The sequence below is a fragment of the Belonocnema kinseyi genome, chromosome 6 (assembly GCF_010883055.1).
Source record: "Belonocnema kinseyi isolate 2016_QV_RU_SX_M_011 chromosome 6, B_treatae_v1, whole genome shotgun sequence".
Taxonomy (NCBI): domain Eukaryota; kingdom Metazoa; phylum Arthropoda; class Insecta; order Hymenoptera; family Cynipidae; genus Belonocnema; species Belonocnema kinseyi.
This window is the reverse complement of record NC_046662.1, coordinates 134,378,602-134,391,078: the sequence shown is the minus strand read 5'-3', so window position 1 is coordinate 134,391,078 and position 12,477 is coordinate 134,378,602. Positions and strand designations below refer to the sequence as shown.

The 12,477-nt window shown below is 34.0% G+C and overlaps 1 protein-coding gene across 9 annotated transcripts in view; it reads right to left on the bottom strand.

Moving 5' to 3' along the window:
• Positions 1-7,229: 7,229 nt before the first annotated feature.
• LOC117175109 overlaps positions 7,230-12,477 on the bottom strand; it is a 416,485-nt gene continuing 411,237 nt past the window's right edge. For all 9 annotated transcript variants that reach the window (XM_033364660.1, XM_033364662.1, XM_033364669.1 and 6 more), the window contains one exon: positions 7,230-9,166. In XM_033364660.1, the coding sequence (XP_033220551.1) occupies positions 7,695-9,166 (1,472 nt within the window). In that variant the 3' untranslated portion in view covers positions 7,230-7,694. The remainder of the gene's footprint in view (positions 9,167-12,477) is intronic.

Genomic DNA, 12,477 nt, shown 5'->3' with positions numbered 1-12,477 from the left:
ATCTTATACCCATTATCACTATGTTTCTTTTTCTTTCTTCCCTCTCTTTCCTTTCTATTCTTTGTTCTATTTTTCTCAGTATTTTCTTCTCCGTATTCCCACTCTTGGCCCCACCAAAATCCCGGTTCGAGCTTTCTAGTTTTTTTTTATCCTACCTTGCATCTCCTCTACCTTTTTATTATTATCTTTCTGTTTCTCTAGTTTTTGATCTAATGACTACATCCTATTTTCTAACTATTCCCAGACTTCTTTCCATTTCTTTATTTCTTTCCTAAGTTCAGCCATTTCCTCCTTCTCTACAAAATTATGATTTTCCGATTGCGATCTAATCATTTTTGAATATTTCAAGCTTGAACCTATATTGTCCTTATCTTCACTGCTTTCCCTCTCCCCTCTCTTCCTTTTGATAAAAGCCTCAATCGGTCTCACGCTTTTTACTCTTAATCTCTCCTTTTCTACTGTTTTCTTGCACTGCACCCTTGCCTTCCTTTTTTTGATCTCCTCTTTCAGGAAATTAAACATTTCCTGCTCTAAATCCGGTTTTTCCACAATGATACTCGTTCCGCTAGCCATTAATACAATTCAAACGCTGCCGCCTTCTATTCTTCCCTACCACTATCCTGATAGATTCAGAATCGATTAACAAATCCTAATAGCTTAGATGAAGTTCGTGCAATCTGTTCAATTATTATAAGCAAGTTTATGAAAAAATCTATTATTGCTGTACATTGAAGCCTGGAAGTTCTTTTCATCACGTTTCTCCTCGCGAAATCGAGTAAAATTAATGTTCTATTGAAATCAAACACTGAAGTCTAATTTTTTGATTGTTATAAACAAATTTTATTTAAAAAATTTAATCAATAAGCGCCTCTGTATAAATAAAATGCTTTTTTGCTATGTCATCATTAGGTTTGCCTTCAAAAATGAAAATTCCATGACAGAAATGGACAATCAAAATATTTACCATTGTTATATACAATACTAATCAAAAAATGCATTAAACGGTCACTCTTCGATAGAAAAAATAAATTTTTTGCATAATTGTTCATTTTATCGCTAAATTAATATTTTGATGGAAGAAACTGAAGTTTGACAATATTTTTGATTTTTATTAACAATTCTGCTCAACAAATGCATTTAATAGACGCTTTCAAATAGGAAAAATCTCTTTCTTGATGAAATGATGGTTATATCATAAAAAATGAAACTCCTACGACTCAAGAGTCGTAAATAATGAAAGTCGGGAAAACACAATAATCCAATGGATACGTGCGTGAACTTTTCAATGCCCTTTTTAAAAAAACAGCGTAGCAATTGAACGTTGAGTGCCGAGAAAAATGTGAGAACCGGAACAAGTAAACAACGAAAAAACTGAAAATCACTTGTATCGATTGATTTTAAGTTGTTTCGTTTTTCACTTGTTCCGGTACTCACATTTCTCTCGTGACTCAACGTTCATTTAGTACGCTGTTTTTTTGAAAGGACATTGAAAAGTTCACCCACGTATCCATTGGTGTTTTGTGTTTTCCCGACTTTCATTATTTACGACTCTTGAGTCGTAGGAGGTTAATTTTTTATTATCTAATCAACATACCATCAACAAAAAGAGATTTTTCCTATTTAAAAGCATCTATTAAATGCATTTGTTGATCAGAATTGTTAATAAAAATGAACAATATTGTCAAACGTCAGTTTTCTCCACCAGCATATTAATTTAGGGATAAAATGGACAATTATGCAAAAAAATGGATTTTTCTATCAAAGGAGTGACCGTTTAATGCATTTGTTGATTAATATTGTATGTAACAATGGTAAATATTTTGACTTCAATAATATATTTTGATTTCAACGAAACATTAATTTCACTCGATTTCGCGGGGAAAAACGTGATGAAAAGAACTTCCAGGCTTCAATGTACAGCCATAATCGATTTTGTTCATAAATTTGTTTATAATAATCGAATACATTGCACGAACTTCATCTAGGTTATTAGGATCTGTTAGTCGATTGTAAATCTATCAGTTTTTCAACTTTTTGAGGTAAAGTCAATTAATGCTACATAACAGGCAGTTCAAATATGAAAAATTATGGTTTTTTTGGCATTTTGCAATTTGAATAACAAACAAACCGAGCCTTTTTAGCAAAATAGCCCTCAATAGACCTCTTCAGAATTTAATAAGCTTTAATTTAAAAAAAAAGATGGAATCGGATGAAAAATTGTAGGCTCTGGATAATTTTGAACCCCAATTTTCTAATTCGCCGCACTGTGCATCGTCGCGGTTTGGTACCTGTCTTGCCATTCTCCCTCGCTACCCAACCCTGCTACTACCAAACCGATCAACCCAGTCCTCTCATCCTGTCACAAATCTCAAACTTTCGCAAATTTTAATTTTTACTTAAAATTTTTATTCTAAAACTCTGAAACTCCCCCTAGTAAACTCAAAAATCCCGTTGAAATCGCTTTATGGGAATCTATCAAATTATTAAATATTTCAAAATTTAAAGTAAAGTTTTAAAAATCGAAAATTTATGAAAGTATTTATGCTACAAATTTATTTGAAAGGCTTGTACAGCCTTGTGACGTCTCACCCATTTTCCATCTTTCCTGTAGCTAGAATTATTTCTAAATAAACTAAAAGAATGCAACTAAATTTTCGCAAATGAGGAATAGTATGATAGAAGATATGTACTAGATATACAAAGAAATTTTGATCTTTTATTTATTAATTAACAAATTTTAGACAGTAATTATTTTTTACCGTAAGTTTTCATGATTCAATTAAATAGTTTTGTAAACGAAAAATTATATATAAATACATTTACGGTGAGAAACCACTTTTGCATACGATATAAAAAACATTATGTACTATGGTCAAGTCGATAGATGTTACGTCGATGAATGTGTAACAGAACTGTTACCATAGAATAGAGCTCGTGACGGCCCTGCACGAAAGGGTGGCTGGGCTGCATCCAATGTGGGCCGGGGTCGATCCCGAAAGAAGATCTCGGGCCTACTAACGTCCTTCCAGGACTACCTCCGCATCTACGGAACTACCTGCCTATTACGACTGCCCCGTTACACTCTTACGGGGGATGACACGATCTCCACTGCCTTGCCACGACCTGGCTATCTTTAACGAAGGTTGTAAGTGGCAATAAAGGTCAATATTTTAATCAATTTGTTTTATTGTGTCTTCACCTTACTCTCGACATTCCACTTACGTATTTCCCTCCTCGGCATTACCTCCGTGATAAATGTTACTTCAATAAGAAACAACATCAAAATGTTCCTAAAATTTTAAAGTAAAATGAATTGAAAAATCCTTTGGCAAATCCTTTTCTGCTGGTCTGTTTTAAATTTTTTCCGTACGAATAAAGCTCCTAATGCTTACATTCAAAGTTTAGGAGGATGAGTAGTCAGATACTTTTTCTTCAATCCAACGTCCAAGCAAAACCCAAAAAGGTATTCCTAATTGTCAAACGACGGCTGCTTATGTATCGACGTTACCTCAAAAATATTTCGAGAGACACTCATATTTGTGTGCATATCTAGTGTATATTGCATTAAAATTAAAACATTAATGATAAAGATTGTACTTTTGGAGTCTAACTTTAGGCTCTGTAAACATAACTTTTTAAGTACTTTATTATTTATTTCCTACGTGACTTCAAAATTCGTCTCAGTCATGTGTGGAAATCTGTTAAAGCGATTTTTCAGGTAGATAATATTTTCTTACACAGTAGAGTTACCCATTAATAAAATATTTAAAAATTACGCATTCGAATAAGTGTGTTGAAGTCAAGTTAGTTACAATTTATTTCAGGGTTTTTTTTAAATCCAAAGTTTTGAAATATCTCTAAAAGTGTCACAGATACGTGAAAACTGAAAACATTTTCAGGGGTTTGGAGAGGCGATTCTCTTTCGAACCAAATTTTAAGGGTTTCACAGAGGGGGGTTATTTGCGACAAACTCAAACTGACCTGTTTAAAAGATTTTTTAAATACACAAAAAAATATACATTTTAAGTTATCTTGAAAACGGTGAGAGATAAGGGAAAACTGACCTCATTTCCAAAATGGAGATGATTGTCGGTCACCCGAGCTAAAGCAACAAATAGATTTTAATCAAACCTAAAATTTGAATTATCTCGAAAACAGTCACAGATGCGTGAAGATTAATTAAACGATCATAGATGCATAAGAAATAAACAAATTTTAAGAAGTTTTCAGAGCGCGAATGTTTTGTCACAAACTAAAACTAACATGAACTTAACATTTACACCACTTGATACATTTTTAGATTACCAGAAAACGTTGGAAGATACGTGAAAACCCTCAAAATGTTAGGGATTTTCTAGAAGGGAATGGATGCATTCAGATTGGAAATAATTGAAAGGCAAATTTGGATTAATTCGGATTGTAGCTAATGTTTTGTGTAAGAATTGAGAAGGATTGAGAAGACTTTTTGGATCAACCTCGGATTCATCGGATTAAACGCACGGTTTGAAAAGGATTAAAAGGTTTGCTAGTATTCAAGCTTATGTTATTGCAGGAATTATAAATCAATAAAAGTTCGTTTCGGTTTCGTTTCATATTCAGTCAGAGTGAAAGTTTTGACGATCGGTATGTGATTCACTCGGTTTGGTTTCGGATTCGCACTTCATCATTCGGACTGATGTTGGATTTAGTTAGATTAATCTGGTTTAATGGAAGAAGTCCCATGTATTCAAAAGGATTGGAGGCACGGATTAAAAAATAGACTCTGTATGCGTTCGTATCGAAGTTGGGGTAGTAAAGAGACATCGATAATGAAATATCAGAAATGTCTATATTTTCTTTACGATATATTGATATGTAATCTTGATATCGTACAACGATGTATTCATGGTGCACATCAATATTTTTCTCTCCATAAGGATATTGATAATTTTTTTGTATCCAATGTTCATAAGTTGATAACTTACATTAATTACATTAGTTACACTACTTTCGTCTTGCTCAGTGAAAAATGGAGCAAGACGAATGTTCTGTCTTCCTATCCACAAAAATATTTTTTAGTCCATTATATCACTATCTTTATAAATTTTAACATTTTTTAAAACGTAAATAACAACACACACAAGATGATATCTCCATCTAATTACTATTTCAAATTATTGAAACCCAATGAACAATGGGAAAAAGGAGATATATAAACCACATATACATAACCTATAATTGAATTGGAACTATTAATTTTAATGCCTCTCTCCTGATGAGGAAAACCAGTGTGTTTTCGAAACTTCGGAAACAACTACAGGATCTTCAACAACTTTGACTCCTTTCTTTTGTCTGAAGTATGACATTCAACACATTATATTAAGTAATTTTATAAAATAATTATATAGCTACAATTATTAAAATAACGATGGTTTTACAACGATATATCGACATTTCTGCCCAATATCGATTACAATGTCCCTTTACTAAGTTGGGGCTGATACATGGATGGAGAAGGATTGATGAGTGAGCCTCAGATCTATTCGAGTTGAATTTGGGATTGATCGTGTATTCAGATTAGGCTTTAATTTTTGGTTGAAACACTGATTGAGAAGAGTTGAAGAGGATTTAAACATTTCTTCCGTTTCTTTCGGATTAAATCGAGTTAGTTCAAACTAGAAAAAAATGTAAAAGATAATTAGAAAATATCTCCGATGACAACAATACGCGCGTTCAAGCGTGCAATCGGGCTCACTTCATAAAATTCTCCAAATTTGACTCAAACTTTTTGAATTTGATTTAAGAGCATGTGATACTTGGTCGCGTAGTCAATCCGGTACTTCCCCCTCCCCCAGATTTTTTCCAGAAAAATTACAATTTTTTAAAGCTGAATTCGGAGATGCTATAAAATATCATAACGGACGTCCCTGGACTCCTTATATAGGAATAATAAGAAAAAAATTGTATTGTGCTGAATAAAAATGTTGTGAATTGGCACTATTTTGAGGTTAGGATCGTATTCAGCTCTCTCTCATTCCGATAATGTAGGTCTCTGTCGTACCGATTCTGTCGGTAGCACTTAAGAGTCATTATGAGAGAGAATCGTAACACACAAAACCTCGAAATACACAAACACAAACACAAATCTTTAGCAAAATTAAATTTTTTTGAATTAATCTACAAAGAAGTGTGGGCGGACGTCCGTTAGTATGTTCGCTATCATTCCCCAGACTTTAAAGGCAAAATCTTTATTATTGTATGAAAAATCCAAGGGAATCTAACACTAATAAAATCGATACTAATTTCTAAGCGCCACACAAATTAATCAAATTTAACGAAATAAACAAATTTTGAATTAACCCACACAAAAAAGTGTGCGGGGACGTCCGTTAGCATGTTTGCTATCTTGTCCCAAATTTTTAAGACAAAATATTTATTATTCTAGGAAAAAAGACGTGGGAACCAAAATCTGGGAAAATCGATAATTTTCTAAGTATCACATGCCTTAATAGAATTCTAAATATTTGAGTCAAAATTTTGTATTTTTGAATTTGACGCAAAAATTAGTTTCTTTTAACTCGAGAAACCTCCTCGTACTCGCTGTCATCGAATTCTACCAATTTGATAAAAAAATTTAATTTGAGTAAAACTTTTGAAATTTTTGTATTTTGACTCAAAATTTGTACTTTAAAACTCGAAAATCCCTCTGGTACTGACGTTCATGCAAATCTAATAATTTAATACAATTTTCAAATTTTGAGACATGCTGTTTGAAATTTTATTTTTGATTTGAATTTCATGTTGTGTGACTCGAAAAGCTCCTCTAACTGACTTTCATAAAAAATCTGAACCCAATTTAATGATCTTTGACTCAAATTTTCAAAATTTTATTAAACCTATCTAAAGTTCATGGCTCTTGCGCTACCCCTAAATATGTACCAATTTGGCTCAGAATTGGAGATCAATTTTGCTATGCATTTAAATAAATCTTGGCAGGAGAGGATGAGAAGAATCACCTTAATGTACACAATACACATAGCATGATTCGGAATCAAAATGGATTTGCTTCAAGCTTGGGTCTGGTTTCGTTTCGGGAGCTTGATTCTGGTTCCATACCAGGCGCGGTCGTTTGGATATCGAAACGTTCCTACCCAGATCTGAATCAGAATCTGCTACAAAAGCATGAGAAATGCTAATGCATTTATAGTTAATTTTTTGTGTGCTGTGCGTAGAATAAAAGGTGGAAAATATTAGTGTTTGATTATATATTCGCGCGTAGAATTCATGTTAAAATGTCAATACAAGACACCACGGGGTTCTGTCCAACATATTCTCTACGAACTAAAGTCTTATCTTGCAGAACGCTTGTAATAATAACCTTATTATCATCTATTTACCTAATAAATATTTATACTAAAAGGCATCCGGTGTTTTATGTCAAGGACCCTATACATAAATGCCGGCATTATCAGCAAGACAATGAAACTGACGATGATTCAAACCTTTGTAGACAGGTAATTGTTACCTCTGTCCCTGCAGACGTGAGATTCATCATTTATGTAAAACCTTGTTGTAAAGAAACTAATTGACTAGAGAATGTTTCACATAATCATAAGTTATGTATTAAATATCAACAAATTTAATGCGTACAGACTATGGAAAAATAAATATTACATTGCACACGTGCTTTTAGTTGGCTTGAAACACTACATTTGTTACAAAATAAGTTTGCCTCCATTAGATGCTCTAATTTGGGCCACTTGTTCAGGAGTAAGGATGAGCTTACTTCCATTAGGTAACGCAAGAGCATAATGGCTTCCCGTTTCATTCACGACCACCACCAACTGTGTGTTTGGATTTGCAGGAGGGTTTGTTTTTACTGGAGTAATAGAGATTCCACCTTGACTCATACGTTGTACGATTTGTGGAGGGAGAGTACTTTTTGGATTCGACACAGTAACTTCTGAAGTTACAATCGGTTTTCGCCTTTCGATGGGTTGTCCTACATTCTTTCGGAGAGAACTTGCACTTGGTACCGAAGCAGCTTCTGCATTTGGCTTTTCTGTAATTATCATTTCGATTTCATCATCACTATCACTAAGAACAATTAGTGAAGTTGTGTTTTGCGAAGTAGCTGTTAAACTCCCAGAATTTATTTTCGTTAATTTTTGCAGTCGAGGTACCACATGTCTAGCATTTTGACGGGGCACGATGTTTCGTGGAGCCATATTTCTAGCACCGGGAAACCTTGCTCCATTTCCCGTGAGTGGCATACTTCTGATAACGGCCCCATTAGGATGTGCCAAATTTTGTCTCGACATTCTGTTTTGCGGGCACCTGGATCCCATTCGATTGTGCTGATTCAATAATTGTCCTCGAGGCTGCAAATGAGTACTTGTGTAATTTGGTCGTTGAGTGACGGCCATTCTCGGATTTGAAAGACTAGTACTAAGAACACTCTGTTGTAAATTGTTGACCATATATTGCACGTAATTTGGAGGGGTTATAACTTGCTGTGCACCGATTATTTGAGGCGTTTGTTGGATGACCATTTGCTGCGATGGTTGAAGACCAACTGGATGTCTAGGAGGTCCGTAACCAGATTGAGAACTTTGAACCACATAGTTTGGGGTACTTTGAACGTAATAACCTGAAGGAACGGAATGGACCGGCTGTGCTTGAGGTATTCCACTTTGTACAAATGCAGCTTGCTGTATGAATGGCCCTCTTTGTACGACGCCAGTTATAGGGGGATTTTGTTGCATGACGTAATAATTTGTCACTGGAGGAGGTTCACTTTTAACGACTACATAATTTTGTTGCACGTTGATGTTGTAATTATTTGCCATCGAGTCGATGATAGGCTCTTCATCTTTAATGTCCAATTCCGAATGCACGCTGTCTACGCATTCAACTTTACAAATCATACTTCCGGAAGGTACAATTTTTTTAGAACTCTCGTTTTTTACAGTTTTCGATTCATTCATAGGACGCGAAGTAGATGCATTCCGATTTTCAGAAATATTCGACTGTATTTCTTGTTTGGTATCCAGCTCGGTCGATCGATTTGAGTTATCCTTTTCATCTGCAACTTCGAATGATGCAGTATTTGGCGTCGAACATAGATTGGAGTTCACCTTAATAGTTTGAAGTTTATTTTGGAATGATTTTAACCTTCGGCTGGCAGCTAGAATGAAAAATAAACGGTTGTTAGTCTTAATTATTTTAAAAAAGTGTAATGTACAGTTAAATTTCGAAACCATCAAATTTAAATGAAGAATGGAAAAATTTTTCTTTTTATAACAGGAAAAAATAGTCTAAAGGACACCGCACCATTTACTTTGCAAATATCCCCCTCTGAAATTCTGATATTTTGTATTTAGTTAAAAAAATGAATACTGCTAAATATAACAAGATAAAACAATCTCAAAGCAAGAAAATTCACAAAGGCGTGTTATTTTCAACACTCCTCGCCCTGCCCCTTTTACCCATCCTCGTATATCACAGAGCATGGAAGGTTAAAATTTTTTTTATATTATATAAATTGAAAATGCGACAAATAAGACATATGAATCAATAAGGATGGCAATAATATAAAGAAATAAGTTTCATGCATTTTTTTCAGCAAATTCAAGATCTGTTTCATTTGAGAAACAATAGAAAACTTTGACTATCGCCTAGAAAACCTCAGCGTCCACTTACTCGTGTATTAAAGATAAGAGCAGTCTGAATGAGAAAGTTGATGAAATATATAGCCAGTACTAAGTTAATGCTGACTTTGTTTTCTTATCCGAATTACAAGTATATAGTTGTGTTGATTGAAATTATCTTTAGTCGGGCAGACAATGAACTGCAAGTCAGAATCAGCCGCCCGCAAAATATGCTCCCTAGTGGACCTCATAAACGAAACGATTACGCAATTGCGGGACTGCAGAGTGATCACATAGTGACCGTTCCTTTCACTAAGTGCGCTAAGGCGAATTGTTATCTTTTTTCACATTTATTTACAATTTGATATAAAACTCTCAATTTTTTATCATTGTACACCTTTATAGTTATGTATTTGTATTTATTTATATATTAAGAATTACAAATTAAAATTGATGTGTAGCAACCCGATCTACAATATTGCACATCGGGTTGCCACAAGCAGCTTCTAATTCATAATGCTTTAACAGATGAAGAAATACGAATGCTTAAATATGTAAAACGATAAAAAGAGTGTTGAGTTCTATGTGAAATTGCGAATAAATATAAAACAGGATAATATGCACTAGTGAGCACAGTGAACGCCACGGTCACTATGTGGTGAATCTAGTGTCATGCAAATTCTCAAACGTTCCTTTCAAGCGGTCCGTTAAGATTTCTTTTACAAAGGGAATAATAGGACACGTATGGTACCATTTTGATAAAGAAAAATTTACGTAGTCATTAAGTATTAAAATTTTTCAAGGGCTCAACCATATTGGCGATTTAAAACTGATTCGATCTGTTATAGATCGAGGTTATGTTGCTGTTTTGCTATAAGAGAATCTGGAATTCCTGGGAAGTAATTTTAAATTCAAACGTGCTTTCACATGAGTTAAAAATGTGATCCTGCTTGAAGTATAGTTTCATAGTTTAACACTGTACGTATGCTGTACCTATATATCTCAAAAATTGAACATTGCGGTTATGTGTTACAAACATTATTTTAAGGGATTTAAAAGAATTTAAAGGAATTAAAAAAATTTCAAAAGATTTAAGGGAATTACTCGATGAAATAATGGCGAGAATTATAATAATCAAAGATCAGGACCCAACTTCCGCGAGACCTGCATGTTCACGTAAACTCAAGTTCCTTAATGTAGGGTTGACAGTTGGTCATTAGTTTGTGTTAGTGGGAACAGCCTTGCCTTCAGAATGATAACAAATTGTTAAATTGACAACAACAACAACAAATTTGCAAGCTAACACAAACAATAAAAATTTTAAAAAGTACAATCGAATCTCAATTCTGTCCCTTTCTAAGATGTTTTAGCATCGAAAGCTGTCTTTTCTTTAATCTCCAACTAGTGCCATATCGCAACACACGCGATAGACAAACAATAACACAGAAGAGAATAGAATTGACAAACTTGGTTATGTTTGTTATGTATGTATATACAGATGTTATCAAATTCCGGTGTTTTGTTTAAATTGTTTTTGTGTAAAATGTTCACCTCTTTCTTGATATGGCTATATAGAAAATGTTCATTGAAAGGAGAAGTTTGGGTGAACCAGTTTCTGCATCTATGTTGCAAAGAAAAAGCAGTCATGCTCAGTAAACTCAGTAAAAGCAAAGCGTTCTGTGTTAGAGTAGCACAGATTATGGAAGAACCTGGACTTACATTGGAAAATCAGAAAACAGAATGGGTTTACAGGGTTTAAGATTCAGTCCAAAAGTTTGAATGTTTACGTTTAATCCTTTACATATGTCATTTATACAGTATTTTCTTTCGTCAGAAAGAGCCGGGTTTTCGTGAAATTGATCCTTTTTTATTGAATAAGTGAAAAAGAAAGTAGAATAGCAGTAGTAAATACCTGAAATGAAGTTGATATTTATACTGAAAATTTAGTGTAAGGTTGGGATGATCCGAGGGGTTGCTCATTCCTGAAATCATGGAAAACCCATGATCCGAATATCTGTAAAAATTGCGATTATCGATTTTGGATTCCAGATCTCTCACAGAATCTCTCAGGAATCTTAGAAATCTGAATCTGATTTTCGTGATTCAGAATAATTAATTTTTTGATTCTACAATGACTTTCAACAACATTTCCGTAGTGAAGAGCCCCTCGGGATGACCTTAAATTGAGGACTCTCACAGTTTGTCCCCAGGACATTTAAATCCGAACTTGAAATCACAAATTATACAGATAATCCAGACAAAACACTATACAATCATACTTCTCGATTGCAATCTTGTGAAAAAATAATCTGATTTCTTAAAAAATATAACTTTACACGAAACCTATGAGCAGAAAATACAGCCTTAACGTGAAAAAACTATAAATAGACCGTTCACGAGTGATTGTTACAACTAATTACAATTTAAGATATACATAAAACTCGTAATTTGGCAAGCAGATTGAGTATAGAAATGGAACAGAATAACCAGACTGTGTCGCGCGCATGTTCCAGTGATATTAAGATAAATTAAAGAATGACCTTGAAATTACGTAAGGCGTACTTCTTTATTTTAGGTATCAAAAGCCTTAAATAACAGGGACGCGAGGGCTGTAAAGCGCTTCGGTAGACTCCAACGGTATACATTCGTATCGGGCGAGCTGTCTTCTAAATGCCCATGATGGTGATGGCGTCATATTTAATTTTACTTTTACAAAGATAAAGATAATTCATACCCATAAATAATGAAATGGAGGAAAATATTGCCAATCCTATTCATTTAAACATTAATGTACGAAAATTCGACACTCGAGATCCACCCAATAGAGTAGGGAGTTATGATAATCAAA